Genomic DNA, 21098 nt, shown 5'->3' on the forward strand with positions numbered 1-21098 from the left:
TATATTTCACACAATTACATTTAATGTATAATTCTTCAGATTGTAAAGTAACAAACATGTTTACATAATGGCATTTTTACTGTTAATGAATAATTACAGCAGAAATGCTCTTACATGCTCTCAATCTTCTTAGTAAAAGCTTTTAACAAAATCATAATGCAAAACATCATTTTTGATCTTTCTCTGTACAGTATGTATACCTAGAATAACAACACATTGACTCTTCACCAAATCAGACATCACCAAAGGCTCTCTGGGAAAAGGGAAATAACAGGGTGAACCGAGCAGTCCTCTATGATGTAGCTAGTGTAGCCAGAGACTTCATGGGATAGATACACAGGTCCTCCAGAGCTACCCCAACCCAGGCACTGAGTCATCAAACCAATGACGTCAATAGGAACTACTGGTTCTATGCAGGTTCATGATAATAAGGCACTAAATAGAAGAAAACGGTCCGAAGCGGGGCTATCTGAACTTGTCCAATAAGAAACACACATTTTTGTTTTCTGATGCAAAACATTTTGCTACGGTGTGGCCTAATGAGCACGACCCAACTCAGCAGATCATCAGAACGCATCCGGATGAATGGGGGCAACTCCAGACTGGTTAAGAGAGGAGTGTACTGAGAGGTTTAGAAGGGCCAGGGTATTATTGATTTCCATTACTGCTTCTTCCTCTTCTTCTTGGGCTCCTGGCTCTGCTCTGGCTCCTGGGAGGCTATGGTCTAAAGGGAGAGGAGAGACAAAGCAGCACTTACACATGTATCCTCCTCAAAACGCACTTGGATATGTGGTGTCAGACACTGACGAAATGAATTACTTCAGCTCAGACCATTGGGTCTGGGAAAGACACAAAAACGATCCATGGAGTTCTAACTTTTGAATGTGGGCGATAGCAGTAGATTTGAGGAATGCGGGAGTATTGACAGGACTAATTAAGCATTAGTGAATTTGGTGTGACAAGTCATGTTGGGGCTGAGTGAATAGGAGACTAAATCAAAAGTTTTAGATCGGCGTCATCTATACAGTATGTGTCAGTGGTATGGTTGATGCTCACTTGCTGACTGTTGTCGTGCTCCTGCAGCGCTGCCTCCAGAGTGGCTGCGTTGATGCGGAAATCTCTGGACGTGCTCAGTTTCATGTACTGCATCAGGTTCACCTACACAACAATAACACCCAGACACCTGTTTCTCACTGTCATTACAATAATGCAGTGCTTTGGTTAGTTCTGGAGATTGGTCTATTACTGAGAAGCGCCCATACGGCTCTATATCTTCTAATTGTGTCCTCCATTCCAGATCTTGATTTGTCTGGTTACAAGCAGCTACACTCATCAATTCAATGTGAGACAATCTCCCATCCCAAACCACTCCCTTACATACCTTTGATTTCTTGGAGAGGGTGATGAGGTATTTCTCATACTGTTCTATACTGTAGATCAGGTTGGGAATGGCCTTGGTCTCACGTAGGAGTTTGGCCTTGAGAATGGGAGAACAGCACACAGGGTTTTAGTTAGACCAAGGCTCCGAAGATCAGTTGAAGTGGTTGTAAATAAAAGGTCTAACAGAAACTCTTACTGATGCTGTAGCAGTGGCCTCCCCCTCCTTTTTCTTCTTCTTTTTATCATCTGCACCTCCACCGGCCAGCTCACCACTCTGCAGGAAAACACACATCTCAAAGGTCATAACAACAAAGGCCTCCTAGCTAGAGGACAGTGTCAACAAGAAATGTTTAATTAGCATTTGCACCGGGTGAAAGTCTATCCCTTGCTGAAAAAAACAGGTGCAGACACTTAGTAAATCTGGCCCATACTGTCAAATGTCGAGGACAGAAACAAATGATGCCACCTGCTGGCAGACAATGGATGATGGGGAGGCTAGATTACGTCAACACGAGGCTATACCTGCACGTAGGTGATGAAGGAGTAGCACTGTGGAGTCAGATGAGAGCCGGACAGTTTGACCTGGAAATATAGGGGTATTAGAGATTTTAGTGGACACACGCACACCTGGGGCTCATATGACAGGTAAAACAGTAATGTACATTGGGACAATGCTGCAGACTCACCAGCTTCTCCACACGTGCTGGGAGCAGGCCCTGTTGGCCTGAGCACAGTTGAATATACTGCAAAGGAAAAGATAAGTGGGTAATTCATTTTAGAGGGAATATAGTAGGTAGGTATAGTGAAGTCAGACTTACATATTTGACCAGGGTGGTGAGGATGGTGTATGTGGGTATAGTTAATGTTAACTCGAAATGACACAACCACAAGGTTCCAGTTTAACAACGGTTACTAAACCGTATTAGCAAACTACATAGTTGCCATTGCACTCAGGCCAGGTCCATCGACAACGAGACTGCTGCGCAGGCGCACTAATAACAGAGTGATAGTCCCGTAATAACAGAAATATAGGGATACTTAAAATATGAACTTAACAGTTAAGTCAGACTTACATATTTGACCAGGGTGGTGAGCATGGTGGATGTGGGTATAGTTAAGTCACACTTACATATTTGACCAGAGTGGTGAGGATGGTGTATGTACGGCTCAACTCTCCCAGCAGTGTGTTGGTGCAGACTCCAGATGGCAGGGCGGTCTGGACCAGCTCGTTCAGGGCCGTCAGGAGAGTCCCCAGCTGCAGCGTCAGCGCCTTCTCCACTGGGTCCTGCTGGCCCGCAGCCTGGGTGGCATCATCTGGAAACACACACATGAAGATGAAGGACAAAGATGGTGCATGTGTGTGTGTGCAGACAGGACGGGGACGGACAGAAAGACAAACTAGGGCAACGACCACATTCACACACAGGGTACACATATCCTCTCCCCTGCTACTCATCCTTCCCAGTTGAGGACTAGTCATGCTGTGTGTGTACCGTACCAGAGCTGAGCCTGTCAGGGACCAATTGGCCTTTCTTCTTGGTGATCAGCCAGTCCACCTCATCCAATACTTTCCCCACCTGAGACAGCACCAGGAGCTGAAAGAAGAGAAATAGGACAAAGGTTAAGTAAGAATTTTGTCCACAAATGTACCGAAATGTCTATTATACAGTGCATTGTGAAAGTATTCAGACCCCTTCACCTTTTCCACGTTGTTACGTTACAGTCTAAATCTAAAATGGCTAAAATACAATTTTCTTCATCAATCTACACACAATACCTCATAATGACAAAGCAAAAACTATTTTTTTCTTCTGAAAATGTATTTAAAAAACAGATACCTTATTTACATAAGTATTCAGACCTTTTGCTATGAGACTTGAAATTGAGCTTGGGTGCATCCTGTTCCCATTGATCATCCTTGAGAGATGTTTCTACAACTTGATTGGAGTTCACCTTTGTTAAATTCAACTGATTGGACATGATTTGGAAAGGCACACACGTGTCTATAAAAGGTCCCACGGTTGTCAGAGCAAAAAACAAACATGAGGTCAAAGGAATTGTCCGTAGAGGTCCGAGACAGGTTTATGCTGAGACACAGATCTGGGGAAGGGTATCAAAAAATGTCTACAGCATTGAAGGTCCCCAAGAAAACAGTGACCTCCATCATTCTTAAATGGAAGAAGTTTGAAACCATCAAGACTCTACCTAGCGCTGGCTGCCCGGCCAAACTGAGAAATTGGGAGAGAAGGGCCTTGGTCTGGGGGGTGACCAAGAACCCAAAGTTGCTTCAACAAAGTACTGAGTAAAGGGTCTGAATACTTACGGAAATGTGATATTGCCGTTTATGTTTAATACATTTGCACAAATGTCTAAAAACTTGTTTTTGCGTTGTCGTTATGCAGTATTTTGCGTAGATTTGTTGAGGAAAAAAATGATTTAATCAATTTTAGAATAAGGCTGTAACGTAACAAAATGTGGAAAAAGTCAAGGGGTCTGAGTACTTTCTGAATGCACTGTATATAAATAGTTACAGATTAGTGAAGGCCATCATATATTTATTTTGTTAAATACTTTCCCTTATTAACTGAAATCAAACTTTTTCAAATCCATTTTAGCTGTCGCGCTAGGTGTTTGGTCCGAATAGATTCACAAATCATGGGAATTTGTCACGCAATGCAGACCCCCCGAGGTCCCTGTTCCCTCCGTGGCTAAAGCCAGTGTGAGAAACGTTCTAAGGTAAGTCTTGTAGATCTTGAAGGATGGGATAGGTATAATCTGTCTAAAATCCTGCCGAGCATTCCAAAAGCTAAATGGACAATGGACATAACTGTGAAGTTAACACCAAGAATGTACTTTTAGATCTACACGTGCCTAGGGGTAAGGGTCAATTAGGTAGGAAGGGTGAGACACAATAACACTTTGCATTTAAAATGCAGGTAGGTAAGCGCCACTCACTGTTGTCGGCGAGGCGGTCTTCATGTTGACGATGGCAAAGTGAGACTGCTTCTCCACTTCCAAATCCTGTTATTGTATAATTAAACCACAACAGTATGGCTACAGTAAAACAGGATTGGGGTCAATTCCACTTCAATTCAGGAATAAATTGAATTTCAGTTTAATTCCTGAATTAACAGAATTGAAATTGACCCTGCAGTAAGGCTAATAATAGAGCGCTGACATTTTCTCTCTGATCATAATGATTTCTTGTTACGGGTCAAATACTGTGACCGTCTGAAGGCTGTTGTCAGTGAGATTGCCTGGTGATACAGTGCGGTCTGTAGCAGTCGGTACCTGGTCAATGTCTCCCAGCTGACTGTGTATGTCTTGACAAAGCTCCCACAACAGACTGACGGGACTCTTGTAGAGCACGTGCAGACTGAAGAGCAGGGAGAGCAGGCCTTTACTGAACGCTATGTCCTCTGGAGGGAGGGAGGAAAAGAAAGCCAGAGAGAGGGAGTGAGTGAGCGAGCGAAAGATTGAGGGAGGGAGTAAGAGAAATAAAGAGGGAGGGAGTGAATGAGGAAAAGAAAGGAAAAAGAGACATAACCACTTCCCGTTCTACTAAATGCAGAACTCTTAGCAGCATTAATGCCAAACTGATTCTTAGGAACAAAAGCTCTTGCGTATGTTGTGACAGAATTCAAATGGCTCCATTGTGTCAGTTCAGACCTGTTCAATCTGCAGTGTTTTAAAATCAATTAATTGAATTTTAATCAAAATTGCACTATTGATTTGTGCAATATCTCATGCCATGAGAGTAACATTCTAACTTAATAAGGGTCCCCTAGGAAACTCTGACCAACACTTTCGTTCCTACAACGTCTACTGTACCAGGCCTTTTCATTAGTTGTAATGCCAAACAACACCAACCATAGAATCGGGAATACATATTTTATTTCTATGGTTCCAACAATTCACCAAAGGGTTTTAATCTAAATCACAAGTAAAATCACAATCGCAATAGTTGGTAAAAAATGATTATTTGCCCATATCATGCAGCCTTGGGCCGAGGGTTCAAAACTGCAACACTTTACCTTGACTGTTGCCATTTACTCACCAAAGCTGGTCTCCTTGCAGATTTTCACTGTCCATGTGATCATTTGAACAAACTGGGAGAGAGAGAGAGGGGAGAGAGTGAGCAGGAGGCCTAGCCCACTCATCCGAGTCCTCACTGGCTCTATGAAGTGCACTTGGGAGGTTGCCTACCTGCTGGGAGGAGGGTTCTAGCTGGCGTGAGAGCACACTCAGGATGTTTACCAGGAGCTGAGCCTCCTTGCTGTTGAAGTCCTCCTCCCCTCCATTCAGCTGGGTAAACAGTGCCCTCTGTGGATGGACAGGGCAACAGCGTTAATTTTGGCACTTTTCTTTTAGATTTAGCCTAGTCTTAATAATTTTTTGCAAATACCTTTTCATTTTTGTCACATCACATTTTGCATTGCCTCATTAAAATCACTGACTTCCATGTGCACAAACATACAGTACCAGTCAAAAGTTTGGACACCTACTCATTCAAGGTCTTTTCTTTATTTGTATTATTTTCTACATTGTAGAATAATAGTGAAGACATCAAAATTATGAAATAACATGAAATCATGTAGTAACCAAAAAAAGTGTGAAATCAAAATATATTTTATATTTGACATTCTTCAAAGTAGCCACTCTTTGCCTTGATGACAGCTTTGCACAATCTTGGCATTCTCTCAATCAGCTTCACCTGGAATGCTTTTCCAACAGTCTTGAAGGAGTTCCCACATATGCTGAGCACTTGTTGGTGGCTCCAACTTGGCTGGTTTTCCTATACTCTGCGGTCCAACTCATCCCAAACCATCTCAATTGGGTTGAGGTCGGTTGATTGTGGAGGCCAGCTCATCTGATGCAACACTCCATCACTCTCCTTCTTGGTCAAATTGACCGTACACAGCCTGGAGGTGTTGGTTCATTGTCCTGTTGAAAAACAAATGATAGTGCAAACCAGATTGGATGGCGTATCGCTGCAGAATGCTGTGGTAGCCATGCTGGTTAAGTGTGCCTTGAATTCTAAATAAATCAGTGTCACCAGCAAAGCACCCCCACACCATCACACTACCTCCTCTAAGCTTCATTGTGGGAACCACATGCGGAAATCATCCGTTCACCTATTCTGTGTTTCACAAAGACACGGGGGTTGTAACCAAAAATCTCAAATTTGGACTCATCAGAAGAAAGGACAGATTTCCACCGGTCTAATGTCCATTGCTCGTGTTTCTTGGCCCAAGGAAGTCTCTTCTTCTTATTGGTGTACCCTTTAGTAGTGGTTTCTTTGCAGCAGTTTGACCATGAAGGCCTGAATCACACAGTGTCCTCTGAATAGTTGATGTTGAGATTACTTGAACTCTTGTGAAGCATTTATTTGGGCTGCAATTTCAGAGGCTGGTAACTCTAATGGCAGTTCTCATGGCAATCCTCATGAGAGCCAGTTTCAACATTGCGCTTGATGGTTTTTGTGACTGCACTTGAAGAAACTTTGACTAACCTTCTTGTCTTAAAGTAATGATGGACTGTCGTTTCTCTTTGCTTATTTGAGCTGTTCTTGCCATAATATGGACTTGGTCTTTTACCAAATAGGGCTATCTTCTGTATACCACCCCTAACTTGTCACAACACAACTGATTGGCTCCAAAAATTAACTTTTAACAAGGCACACCTGTTAATTTAAATGCCTTCCAGGTGACTACCTCTTGAAGCTGGTTGACAGAATGCCAAGAGTTTGCAAAGCTGTTATCACGGCAAAAGGTTGCTACTTTGTAGAATCTCAAATATAAAATATATTTAGTAGTGAATATTATCCTATAAAGTAGAAAATAGTACAAATAAATAAAAACCCTGGAATTAATAAGTGTGTCCAAACCTTTGACTGGTACTGTACATACCCTTGTCCTACCAACATATTTGTATGCATTACATCCTATTCTCTTCCCAACAGCAGAAATATTACAAAAATATATAGGAACATATAATAGTTATCTGGCCATGTAAATGTCTAATTCAGCCTACATAGATATTGCACATTACATACAAAACAAACAGACACACACACGCCAGAGAGACAGAAGCAAAATCACCAGATGGTGCCACAAAGTATTGTCAAAGTAGTATGAGTTGCACCTCCGTCAGTCGGTCGTGTTATTGCCATTGTAATCAATGTTCCACAGACGCTGCAGACACATTTATGTCCAGAAGTAGAATGGGAGCTAATGACTGTTTCGCCCAGTGATGTAGTCAAGTCACTAAACCAAGTTCAAATCGAGTCCCAAGTCCCCTGTGCTCAAGTCAGAGTCCAAGTCCAAGTTATTTCTGTGCCACGTTCTTGAACTTTGGAGATAGAAATGCCATGAATAGAGCAAACGTTATTCCTTATTCATCATGTCTGAGGCATGTTTGTTCTACATAGCATACTTCCATCTGAACGTTCCAAAACGTTGGATCCTGCTGAACGCACCCCAAGTTGTTAGCTATAGCTAGCTAATGGAGTAACATGACTGAACAAGGTGTAGCCTAACAAATGGTCAACAGTCCGGTCCACAAGTAGCCTAGTTTTAGAACGGACCGCGATATGCTTTATGAATATAAAATGCGGCCCACTAATGCACAATAAAAATAAAAAACATAGCACCGCTATTATGGGTAATTTATTTTGTGCGTTAATCTCTCAAGCCATTTTCTGGGTAAAAGAGGGAGATTTGGCTACGTAACCTGGCTATGAAATGCAGTGGGGAAAGTGGGAGGGTTGAGTGAGACTACAAATGCAAAGACAGCCTACTTTTCTAAACTCAAGGGAGAGAAAAACAGAGCTTGACTGTTGTTAACTATTAAACTCAATGCTGCTATTGTTTTTAAATTTCAAAAAGCAGCTTGTGTTTCTTAACCAGGCAAAGGGTAGTGGCTGGTGGTAACTGGTTAGCTGCAGGGAAGCAAGACAGTCACCTGCTCGATGTGTATAATCAGATCTGGAGCGAAGCCTTTCTGCCCACACTCATTGCTTGCGCTCACCAGCTGATGTTGGCTGTGTGTGCGAATCCTTCCCATTGCTGAACAGAACTTTGCTGATCTTGGAATTCCTGACAGGCTGCCCCCAGGTGGTAAGGGCAGGTGACAACAAATCCGCCACGCTGATCCTCAACACGGGGGCCCCTCAGGGGTGTGTGCTCAGTCCCCTCCTGTACTCCCAGTACACTCATGACTGCGTGGCCAAGCACGACTCCAACACCATCATTAAGTTAGCTGATGACAACAGTGGTGGGCCTGATCACCGACAACGGCGAGACAGTCTATAGGGAGGAGTTCAGAGACCTGTCAGGAATTATTCTGAGACCTGTGGTGCAAGGACAAAAACCTCTCCCTCGACATGATCAAGACAAAGGAGATGATTGTGGACTACAGGAAAAGGAGGGCCGAGCACGCCCCCATTCTCATCGACGAGGCTGTAGTGGAGCAGGTTGAGAGCTTCAAGTTCCTTGGCGTCCACATCACCAACAAACTAACATGGCACAAGCACACCAAGACATTTGTGAAGAGGGCATGACAAAACCTATTCCCCCTCTGGAGACTGAAAATATTTGGCATGGGTCCTAAAAGGTTTTACAGCTGCACCATGGAAAGCATCCTGACGAGTTACATCACTGCCTGGAGTGGGAATAGCTCAGCCTCCGACCGCAAGGCACTAGAGGGTAGTTTGTTTGGTCCAGTACATACCTGGGGCCAAGCTTCCTGCCATCCAGGACCTCTATACTAGGTGGTGTCAGAGGAAGGCCCTAAAAATTGTCAAAGACTCCAGCCACCCTAGTCATAGACTGTTCTCTCTGCTACTGCACGGCAAGCAGTATCAAAGCACCAAGTCTAGTTCCAAGAGGCTTCTAAACAGCTTCTACCCCTAAGCCATAAGACTCCCGAACATCTAATCAAAAGGCTACCCAGACTATTTGCATTGCCCCCCACACACACACACACTTTACACTGCTGCTACTCTGTCATTATCTATGCATAGTCACTGAAATAACTCTACCTACATATTACCTCAATTACCGTGACTAACCGGTGCCCCGCACATTGACTCTGTACTCTTGTATTTTACTGCTGCTCTTTAATTATTTGTTAATTTCATTTATTTTTAGGTATTTTTCTTAAATATGCATTGCTGGTTAAGGGCTTGTGAGTAAGCATTTCACTGTAAAGTCTACAGCTGTTGTATTCGGCGCATGTGACAAATAACATTTGATTTGAACAGAATGATCTAGAATCTATCCAAGGTCACATCCTGTACACTTTCACACTTCAGTCACACCTGGAACTGGCGAATGTAGAAAGCAGTCTTCTCTGTGACGCTGGCATTCCCTGGCCCGTGATCACTCCCTTCCTCCACAGAGAGATCTGAAAGGAAACCACCACATTATATGTTTTTACAAACTGTTACGGACAAGACATCTGTTATTCACAAAATCACATCTACAGGAACCGACTTTGACGAGGAAGCCATTCACAAGAACTTATTTAATTCATTCAATTGACGGGTGTGAATTAACAGTTCTGTTTGGTAGTTCAAAGTGTGTGGAGTCAAGACTTGGGCTTTAAGGAAACTCCCTGTTCTGAAAGCATTGTGAATGAGAGCTGTCTGAAGATTTTAGTATTGTGGTCTCAAACTTGCTTCATTGTGTCTGTTCCGAATGTATGATCATGCGTTTTTAAACTGGAGACATCTTGGCCAGCTCTCCCTTCTAAAAAATATTCTGTATCTCAATGGGATATCCACTGTGGTTTTGCATTGATATCAATAGATTATTTGAAAGATACTTTAAAGTTTCAACTATCTCATTTCAGGATTTGAGCTTTACAGAAGACCCTTTGGTGTGACACATTGAGAATGAGAGCAGTTTGTGTGTGTCCCACCGATGGCAGAAAGGAGCTGGGCCACCCTGCCTGGGTAGCGCTGCTGCCCGGTGCTGAAGATCCTCAGCAAGCCCTCCAGACACAGCAGGGACACACTGCAACGCTTCTCCTTCTTCCCAGCATCCTCCACTGCACACGGGATGTTGGTGTACCGCCACATCAAGACACTGGGGGAGGAGGCGGAATAAACCAGTTGAGGTCACAGAGAATATGACCAGTTGATGTCATAGAGAACCTAACCAAGCGATGTCATAGAGAATCTTACTAGGTGGTGTCACAGAGAATATAACCTGCTGATCTCTCAGATAAAATCTGACCTAGTGATGTCACAGAGGTGGTGGAAGGTCTTGTCTGTGTTCTGTCCATCTGGGCCATCAGTGTGTCCAGTTTCCTCCAACTGTGTAATCTTTTGCAGAGCCACGCTCACAGCGTAACGCAGGAAGTCCCCACTAGATCGCAGTACCAACAGAGCCTCCTCTCTGCTCTGAGCGCTGTCTCTGGAAGAACACACATACTTTCAGGTGCAAGACAAGCCACAAAACACACAGGTACTGTATGACTTTGAACTAAAATGTGGCACTTGTCTATGCAGCCTTGACAGAAAATACATTCCCCCATACACACACACGCACACCTGAAGAGTGCAGTGAGCAGTGTTGACACAAAGCCCATAGACAGCAGGCTTCGAGGGCTCTTGCTGCTCTTGCCCTTTCCAGACTTCTCCTTCAGGATCTCAAACAGCTTGTTATAGCGACTAAACAGCTCCAGGAGTTCCTCGAAAAGACTCTTACTGCAACACACACAGTGTCATAGTAAAAGACAAATTCACTCACTGTCTCACAATGTAGCATATTATACATCCCAGTCCTACATATCCTCAAGAGTTTTGTTGCTTGACACATTGAAATAAATAAAAATCCTATTCAGCACGTTTCCCACTCTTTTACTTCACGGGGACGGAGTATCCTGAAAAAAACATTCCTAATTTCTAAACATTGATTTAAGCATCTGAGCACACAAGTTCATTATTCAAAACACTGATACAGTAGCTTCTCCCACAGATCCAGTGAGCCAGTCTTCTTCAGGTTACCTGTAGTTGGCCTTGGTGAAGTTGTATTCGATGAGCACCTCGTACACTCCCATCACCAGCACGGCATAGATGCTGTTCTTCACCCCCACACTGGACAAGGAGAATTCAGCCGACTTATCCTAGAGGGGGGGTTGCACAGAGATAACATCACTTCAGTCACAGTGTACTGTTGATGTAATCTCTGCCACTGGACAAGCCGTCACTGTAAATACAAATGTTTATTAATTGACTTACCTGTATTGATAAAGGTTAAATAAGGAAGATATATACATCATCCCTCGTGTACATGTACAATTCAAAACACTATGTGCACGTTTCAAGTTGATAAAGCGAAGAGAAGTTAAGTTATTATGGTTTAATTGGACACAAATATTTTTTTTATAAAGATACCTTATGGGTCCTTGAGGAAAATTTGGTCCTTATGATGAGAATCAACGCTATACCAAGTTTTGTGGTTGTACGTCAAAAGGGGCGAAGGGGCTGAGCCTTAAACTTAAACCAATTGGTGACGTTTTTGGTGTCTGAGAGTAGCGGTGTTGATATAGCCAAAGTATACTTTTTAACCAACTGGGCAATGAGACATTGCGAAATAAATAATTCCATCAGAAATAATAGGTTTGCTTGCTTGCAGTGTCGCTGCCAGCACCACTAATAAAATACAGTACTCTACTGCTGTTCATTCTACCAATCAAAAGCATTCCGCTTTTCTCCCCCGTAAGATTTTCTTAGAGTTGAACTTAACCACAAATTACACGACCACTAACCACAACCTTAAATATTACTACAGTACTCCTTATGATAAACTAAACTAATCATAACTACATATTTTAAAAATGTTTATTTGAGAGAAGGTTGAAAAAAGGCCCCTGAACAGCAGGTAGAATCCCAAAAAAGACTTGTAATGATACTGTTGGAATCGGCTAAACTTTGATAATTGAGGTAGTAAATGAATGTTAGGAAATGAAAGAGACTGGCTGTTGTGTTACAAGTGAATGGTTCTCTGAAGAAAGACAGAAGGCTTTGGAATGTGTTTGATGGAGGAGAGGAGAGTGATGTGTTGATATAGGGAAGACAGATGGATATCTGTGAATTTGGTGAAGGAGGGGATGAGATCAGGAGGTGAGGTCAGTTCTCCTTAAGGGAGTAATCAGGGTTAGTATCTGGTTTCCTTCTTTCCTGTGGAGCTATACACTGTAAGGAGGAGGAGTGTCTTAAGTAGGATGCATATAAACTGTGATATCTGAAATGTTTTGCTGTCTGATTTCAGCTGTACAGAATCTTTGGGAATAATTCAACTTGGTTAAAGCTTCTCCAGTGTCCGTGGGTTATTTATTCTGAAAAATGAGAACCTAACAGTACAGATGTCATACTTCGACGTGTGTGGACCAAACAGGACTTTCTCTATGTGACCTGCTGTAATATAATATGCGGATCTCAGGGCTCTACTCGCATACACACCTAAATATTTTGCTGTGCGACCTGGAAATTAAATTTAGGAGCATCAGTGAGCCTAGAAAAATTCAGAATTGTAGCTTTATTACCTCAAATATTGTTCATTGTGCTCCTACATTTCTTTGTGTACACCTACATTTTTCAACTGACACATGGTCCTTGTAAAATAGGTCAGCGTAGAGCCCTGGATCTGCTCCTCCTTTTTAACCAGGCAAGTCAGTTAAGAACATATTCTTATTTTCAATGACGGCCTGGGAACAGTGGGTTAACTGCCTGTTCAGGGGCAGAACGACAGATTTGTACCTTGTCAGCTCGGGGGTTTGAACTCGCAACCTTCCGGTTACTAGTCCAACGCTCTAACCACTAGGCTACGCTGCCGTAGGTAACTGCCAAATAATGGAAACACTTGAGTAAATGAGGGATACAAAGTATATTTAAGGTACTTCACAGACTGTTCTATGAAAGTCACTACTCTGATACACACCAGCTCAAAGTCCTCCAATTCACACTTGATCATCCGACGCGTGATGCTCTCCAGGATGCTCTGCAGCTCGTCTTGAAATCCCCCTTCCTCTTCATCATCATCATCGTCACTCCCACCTGCGTTGGGCCGGGCTGAACGGCGCATGCCCTGGTACCACAGCAGGCAGTGGACTGTGCAACTCAACAGATGGGCCTGAGAGGAACAGGAAGCATCTATGTCTTGATGTTCTTGTGGACCTACGCCACACACATACAAGCATGCCAGACAAGGGAGAGAAAAGCAGTAGAGTGGACTGTGCTGCTCACTAGTTGGGCCACTTCTGCACGCACGCACACACGAGCACGTGACATAATAGGCAAAAGTTAATACCAGAGGCTCCTGGAGGAAGACTTGGTCTCCTTGAGCACCGATGCATAACTCCAGCTTCACTGGGGGCAGAAGGTCCTGCTCTGGCTCATAGTACCGCCTCACCTAGACAGAACACACGCGTCAAATCACAGTGCAGTATACCACATGTAATTACACCTTAAGATATCACACACACCTGCGAGAGCAGGGTCTGCATGATGGAGCTTGCTAGTTGAGAGTTGCGGCGGAGGACATCATGGAAACCCTACAAATAAGGCACACATGACAACCTTGTGTTAGAAGATAATATGTATACTGAAAAATGTAAATACAAAAATGTCAAAGATTTTACTGAGTTACAGTTCATAGAAGGAAATCAGTCAATTGAAATAATTAATTATGCCCTAATCTATGACATGAATTGGCATGGATGCAGCCACTGGGGAGCCAGGCCCAGCCAATCAGAATAAGTTTTTTCCCACAAAAGGGCTTTATTACAGACATAAATTGTTTGTATATGGAGATTGCATGGCTGTCGATTTTATACACCTATCAGCAACGGTGTGGCTAAAATAGCAGAATCCACTAATTTGAAGGGGTGTCCACATACACTGTATATACAAAAGTATGTACTGTACATTCAGTCTTCTAACACTTATCAGCCAAAGCTGGCATTGTGTAGCTTAATCCCAAATATTTTTGTGCTGTTTTGTGAACACCTATGGTCACTGTCTTGTAATGGTCATTGGTACGAACAGATCTGGGACCAGGCTAGACGTTGTGGTGTGGGGGTTCCGACCTCGTAGAGCATGAGTCGTACATCGGCCTGCTGGCCCAGACATCGGCGCAGGCTGCTGAGGATCTCCAGGCAGAAGGCCTCGTTGGCAGCAGAGTTGTAGCGGGAGTGAACGTCCACCTGGACCTGGGCACAGGACACGTCACAAATGAATGGACCAATAGAAATTCCCTCATAATGGCTTGAATACATGAACGAAAGTGCAGGGGTACACTCAGTGTGCACTCAGTCACTATGAGTGGTGGTACTGATATCAAGACACTAATATCAGACAGACCGAGACACACACCTGGCTAGAGGAGATGGCCTGGCTGGCTTGGCTGGAAGCCATGCTACCCAGGACCCGGAAGTTCTTCAGCAGCAGCAGGAAGCCCGTCACCGCAGACTTCCTCCCATCCAACTGGCTGCAGGGGGTCAAATGACAGGAAAGATTATTTGAGTATGAGCCCAGGGGCTGTATGAATCAAGTGTCTGAGAGTAGGATTGCTGATTTTGGATCAGTTTGGCCTTTTACATCACAATGAAGGAGACAACATGGACAGGGGTGACCTGATCCTAGATTAATACTCCTACTCTGAGACACTTGATACATACGGCCCCATCTCTGATCAGAGCTATGTCTGGTTAGGACAGAGGGAGGGGGAATTTACCTGGAGAACATGGCCTTCCTCAGAACGAGAATTAGAGCATCCTTCATGGACATACTGACCTTCAGCAGAGGCTGGGGACACCACAGAGAGAGAAATCACACAAGCAGCCCCTGCACTGAGCCTGGTGTAGGGTTAGTGTGTGTGTGTGTGTGTGTGTGTGTGTGTGTGTGTGTGTGTGTGTGTGTGTGTGTGTGTGTGTGTGTGTGTGTGTGTGTGTGTGTGTGTGTGTGTGTGTGTGTGTGTGTGTGTGTGTGTGTGTGTGTGTGTGTGTGTGTGTGTGTGTGTGTGTGTGTGTGTGTGTGTGTGTGTGTGTGTGTTACCTGGACAGCCTTGAGTAGCCCCTGCACAGTGGCCAGTGGCAGGTAGGACAGGTGATCAAACGTCTCTGTCACCTTGGATGATGACTCCAGAAGGATCATGGGAGCCGAGACCACAATGTCCGAGAGAAGATCTGATGATGAAGATGAGAGAGAGAAATCAGATAACATCCAGAAACAATCCCTAGCCCCAACCGTTTGGACACGTGGAGATCGGAGAGGATTGGACATGTGTACGCAAAAGGTCCAATGCCAAATAGCAACAAACAAAAAAATACACCTATCCCATCAGAGTGCAAGGAGAACAAGATAAGTATATTTACCTATGAAATGAGTGACAGGGGAGGCCGTTTTGGTGACCAATCGGTTCAGGACTTGCTCCAGAATCTCACCCCTGATTGGCTCATGCATCTGTTTAAATAAACCAAAGAAAGTGGTTGAAATTAGAGGTCGACCGATTAATCGGAATGGCAAATCAATTAGGGCCGATTTCAAGTTTTCATAACAATCGGAAATCGGTATTTTTGGGCGCCAATTTTTGTATATATTTTTTTTATACCTTTATTTAACTAGGCAAGTCAGTTAAGAACACATTCTTATTTTCAATTACGGCCTAGGAACGGTGGGTTAACTGCCTTGTTCAGGGGCAGAACAACAGATTTTCACCTTGTCAGCTCGGGGGATCCAATCTTGCAAACTTACAGTTAACAAGTCCAACGCTCTAACCACCTGCCTCTCATTGCACTCCACGAGGATCCTGACTGTTACGTGAATGCAGTAGAAGCCAAGGTAAGTTGCTAGCTAGCATTAAACTTATCTTATAAAAAACAATCAAATCAATCAATCACTCAATCAACACATGGTTGATGATATTACTAGTTTATCTAGCGTGTCCTACGTTGCATATAATTGATGCAACGCTGGGGGATGATTTAACAAAAGCGTATTTGCGAAAAAAGCACAATCGTTGGACAACTGTACCTAACCATAAACACCAAAGCCTTTCTTAAAATCAATACACAGAAGTATATATTTTTAAACCTGCATATTTAGCTAAAAGAAATCCAGGTTAGCAGGCAATATTAACCAGGTGAATTTGTGTCACTTTTCTAGCATTCATTGCACGCAGATTCAGGGTATATGCAACAGTTTGGGGAACCTGTCTCACTGCAAACTCATTTGCCAGAATTTTATGTAATTATGACATAACATTGAAGGTTGTGCAATGTAACAAGAATATTTAGACTTAGGGATGCCACTCGTTAGATAAAATACCGAATGGTTCTGTATTTCACTGAAATAATAAACGTTTTGTTTTCAAAATGATAGTTTCCGGATTCGACCATATTAATGACCAAAGGCTCGTATTTCTGTGTCTTATTATATTATTAAGTCTATGATTTGATAGAGCAGTCTGACTGAGCGATGGTAGGCAGCAGCAGGCTTGTAAGCATTCATTCAAACAGCACCTTTGTGCGTTTTGTCAGCAGTTCTTCGCAAGCACAGCGCTGTTTATGATTTCAAGCCCATCAGACTAATGGCTGGTGTAACTGATGTGAAATGGCTAGCTAGTTAGCGGGGTGCGTGCTAACAGCGTTTCAAACGTTACTCACTCTGAGACTTGGAGTGGTTGTTCCCCATGCTCTGCAAGGGCCGCGGCTTTTGTGGAGCGATGGTTAATGCTGCTTCAAGTGTGGCCGTTGTCGATGTGTTCCTGGTTTGAGGCGGCAGGGTAGCCGAGTGGTTAGAGCGTTGGACTAGTAACCGAAAGGTTGCAAGTTCGAATCCCCGAGCTGACAAGGTACAAATCTGTCGCTCTGCCCCTGAACAGGCAGTTAACCCACTGTTCCTAGGCCGTCATTGAAAATAAGAATTTGTTCTTAACTGACTTGTCCTAGTAAAATAAAGAAAAAATAAAATAAAAATGAGGCGAGGAGAGGGATGGAAGCTATACTGTTACACTGGCAATACTATAGTGCCTATAGAGAGAAATAGTCCTATAAATACTATATTAACTATAACCTAAAACCTCTTACCTTGGAATATTGAAGTCTCATGTTAAAAGTAACCACCAACTTTCATATGTTCTCATGTTCTGAGCAAGGAACTCAAACGTTAGCTTTTTTACATGGCACATATTGCACTTTTACTTCTCCAACACTTTGTTTTTGCATTATTTAAACCAAATTGAACATGTTTCATTATTTATTTGAAGCTAAATTGATTTTTATTGATGTATTATGTTAAGTTAAAGTAAGTGTTAATTCAGTATTGTTGTAATTGTCATTATTACAAATTTTACATTTCATTTAAGTCATTTAGCAGACGCTCTTATCCAGAGCGACTTACAAATTGGTGCATTCACCTTATGACATCCATATGACATCCAGTCATAAAAAATTAAAAAAATTAAAATTGAACGATTAAACGGTATCTGCTTTTTTTGGTCCTCCAATAAATAGGTATCGTTGTTGAAAAATCATAATCGGCCGACCTCTAGTTGAAATATCAGATGAACAGGAGATATCTTACAGGAGAGCTGCTTTAATATTCAGTGTTCCAAAATACATTGCCTGTTACAGCACTCTAATATTATAGCCTGGTTAAAGCACTGAATTATGCGCTCACCATTGTTTCACTGAGCGAAATATTCAGTCTGGTTTAACCGGGTTAGTACTAATAAAATCAGCTCTTTGAAAGGCAACTGGGGATCAGAATCATCCCAAATCAGATATAGTGAGTTAGTTCTCAGCTGAGAACTAACAGATGGATCATAATCACTATAATGACATTAGCACGTGGCTGTCACTTCAGATCCTGTTCCTTATATAATCTATTAATTAATCACTGTCAGTCTACATTAAATGATCCAGGGGAGGAGGCCATAGTCACCGTACCTTGAAGCCCTCCAAGAGGATGTGTCCCCCCAGCCGACAGGCCTGCTTTGTGGGTGTTTTGGCTGTGGCGTTGGCCCCTTCGGTTGCAGTCTTCCCGAATGGTCCTGCCTTGGGGCCAAAGGCGTCCATAAGGATGAAGCCCAGTTGGACCAGCCCCTGGGTCACATGGTCCCAGCCAAACACACTGCAGGGGTCAAAGGTCAGTGATGGTGTCCTTAGTTACCACACTAGCATCCCCCTGAGGTGATGCTGGAGTAAGGATCAGTTCTCCCTTTTAGATCATAATGAATAAGATTATACGGACAGGGAGGACCTAATGCTAGATCAGCACTCCTACTCCAAACTGCTTTCTGAATACGAGCCCTGACCTGTTCTTGACAGTGTCCAGGATCATCTGAGCAAGGCTGCAGCGCTGAGGCAGCAGGTCCTGCAGGAACTTGGAGCCCTGCTGCAGATGCTCATCCTTGAAGCTCTTAGTGATCGCCCCCTTCAAAAAATCAAACAACTACACCACCAGGGAGGGAGGGGGTTAAAGGGTAGAACAGGGAGGGTCAGAGAGGCTCTTTCCCCAATGGTCTTTCCTCGATTCCTTGCGTACAGTCTCCTCATTGGAGACGTAATTTCAAGCTCCTTCCCCTCTAAATCTTCTCCTCCCATGCATTTTGAGAAGCAGGCAAAGAGAAGATACGAGGAACATAGGAAAGACAAATTGAGAAAGATAATTTTCTTTATTTTTGTGATTGGAGGTTGTCTGGGTTCCTACCTGCTCCTCGTAGCGTTGAATCCTGGCCACCGAGAGCAGCAGAGCAATGCTGAACGGACAGAGCTCCCCCTGGGACCCCTGCAGAGGACAGAGACCAAACACACAGTCAATACTGTCTAAGCACCATACTGAACATTATTCATCATACATACACGGGTGACTAAATTCCTGAATATCTGGATAATAACAATGTTCAATTTATAGACAATTTAAAGCCTCACTCCAAAAGCAGTTTGAACAGCACACCAATAAAACACCCATTCTTTATCGTTACTGTCAATCTATTTAAGGGGTGGGTGAGAGAGTACGTGAGAGAGTATCTAGGACCTTAACGCTTTTCAGGAACTCCCTCCCTAGCTCCTGGTCAAGCCGAACTGCAAAAACTATGTGCAGGATGGCTGTGCCCTCCACATGCCTCAGCTGGTCCTGAGGAATGGACTGAACCTCCACGTCCATACTCCTGCGTGTGTATGTGTGTGCGAGAGTGAGTGAAAGAGAGAAAGAAAGATCGTAGAGTCTTCTCATTAAGGAAGTTCACACACAGCTTGTCATTGAATGAGACATTATGGATTATTGGTGTCATAATGCTCACTCACTCTCCATCTTTCTGTTCCTCTTTCTGGCGAAGATCCTGCTCGTTAAAGTAGCTGATGATTCCTTCCAGGACCTGTTTCTTACAGCCCTGGTCGACAACACAAACACAAGAGGTTGTTCATTCACCAAGCTATGTGGAAACATATAGGACATTGTACATACAAACAGACACACACACCTTAGCAGCCAGCAGCAGCAGCTGGTAGACCAGAGGTGGGATCTCCTGCAGGTCTAGTTTGAGGAACATCTTCAGGACCTTCTCGACCAGGAACTGCAGCTCCTCTGGTGCCAAGGGCACATCCCTGGAGAAGATTGTTTAAGGCGGGGTGTTGATGCACTCATTAACTTAGTGCCAATGCACTCATCAACTAACATCAAACATTTCTATTGAAACCAAGTGAAGCCCAATTCTTTCAGGTTTACCTGAACATAGTGGTCAAGTGGATCACACACTGTGGGTCCCATCTGTAAACACAGAACAAATACATCTAAGTTGCATTGACCACAAGCTCTGTGTGCCATATCAGTAAGCAACCATGGCTCCCTGAAGTACATCCAACTGTTTACATCAAATATCCGTATGTGAAATGTATCCCTCTTAACAGTGCGCTGATATGAGACTATTATAACAGCACCTTAAACACAAGCCATTATAAGACTGGTGTCAGGATCTGAATTAATTGATTGTATGGTAACACTTAGAAGAAGAGTGTCACTCAATGTCATGAGGGATCTTTCTAAATGTCATTTCCAGTGTAATCCAGGACCTTACCTGCTAGTGATAGGATTATTATATATCCTTTTTAATCGAGTTACATATCGGGATATTACTTTTGGCAATATATCGCAATATTATTTTTGCGCTAGTCAGCTGTACCGGCATAGCTTGCTCTCCATCTTTTTAAATAGTGAGAATTTGCTTCCAGCACTTTTATTTCAATGACTGATCAAAACTTGCGTTCTCAAAGATCCCTCTTGTCCCTCTGCAACAGACTTATATGGTGTGCAATATGTTAGAAACATTTACTTGCAATAAAATAGCAGTATTGAAACGCAATATATATATATATATATATATATATATATATATATATATATAGAGAGAGAGAAAATCGTGAGAATCTAAATACACATTGTATCAGTACCTAAGTATCGTGATAATATCGTATCAGGAGTTCCCTGGCAATTCCTAGCCCTGGTCATTTCCATGAAAGGTATATATCTGGGTTTCCCAAACTCTGTCCTCGGGACCCCAAGGGGAGCACGTTTTGGTTTTTGCCCTAGCACTACACAACTGATTCAAATACTCAACCAATCAACAAGCTTTGATTATGTGAATCAGCTGTGTAGTGCTAGGGCAAAAACCAAAACATGCGCCCCTTGGGGTCCCAAGGACAGAGTTTGG

General features: G+C 43.2%; 1 protein-coding gene across 4 annotated transcripts in view; it reads right to left on the minus strand.

Moving 5' to 3' along the window:
- Positions 1-21098, minus strand: part of fanci (FA complementation group I) — a 27950-nt gene continuing 6852 nt past the window's right edge. For all 4 annotated transcript variants that reach the window (XM_035789711.2, XM_035789710.2, XM_035789708.2 and 1 more), the window contains 32 exons: positions 20117-20158; positions 19872-19995; positions 19696-19781; positions 19427-19559; positions 19100-19177; positions 18705-18841; positions 18337-18520; positions 15763-15850; positions 15443-15573; positions 15123-15193; positions 14762-14876; positions 14476-14598; positions 13873-13941; positions 13698-13799; positions 13329-13520; positions 11393-11511; positions 10937-11092; positions 10620-10799; positions 10303-10469; positions 9701-9786; positions 5587-5703; positions 5438-5489; positions 4672-4799; positions 4336-4401; positions 2879-2975; positions 2510-2694; positions 2067-2123; positions 1903-1962; positions 1577-1654; positions 1382-1477; positions 1057-1158; positions 1-724 (listed from right to left, as the gene is read on the minus strand). In XM_035789711.2, coding sequence (XP_035645604.1) covers positions 662-724; positions 1057-1158; positions 1382-1477; positions 1577-1654; positions 1903-1962; positions 2067-2123; positions 2510-2694; positions 2879-2975; positions 4336-4401; positions 4672-4799; positions 5438-5489; positions 5587-5703; positions 9701-9786; positions 10303-10469; positions 10620-10799; positions 10937-11092; positions 11393-11511; positions 13329-13520; positions 13698-13799; positions 13873-13941; positions 14476-14598; positions 14762-14876; positions 15123-15193; positions 15443-15573; positions 15763-15850; positions 18337-18520; positions 18705-18841; positions 19100-19177; positions 19427-19559; positions 19696-19781; positions 19872-19995; positions 20117-20158 — 3484 coding nt within the window. In that variant the 3' untranslated portion in view covers positions 1-661. The remainder of the gene's footprint in view (positions 725-1056; positions 1159-1381; positions 1478-1576; positions 1655-1902; positions 1963-2066; positions 2124-2509; positions 2695-2878; positions 2976-4335; positions 4402-4671; positions 4800-5437; positions 5490-5586; positions 5704-9700; positions 9787-10302; positions 10470-10619; positions 10800-10936; positions 11093-11392; positions 11512-13328; positions 13521-13697; positions 13800-13872; positions 13942-14475; positions 14599-14761; positions 14877-15122; positions 15194-15442; positions 15574-15762; positions 15851-18336; positions 18521-18704; positions 18842-19099; positions 19178-19426; positions 19560-19695; positions 19782-19871; positions 19996-20116; positions 20159-21098) is intronic.

This window comes from Oncorhynchus keta, chromosome 17, assembly GCF_023373465.1.
Source record: "Oncorhynchus keta strain PuntledgeMale-10-30-2019 chromosome 17, Oket_V2, whole genome shotgun sequence".
NCBI classification, from domain to species: domain Eukaryota; kingdom Metazoa; phylum Chordata; class Actinopteri; order Salmoniformes; family Salmonidae; genus Oncorhynchus; species Oncorhynchus keta.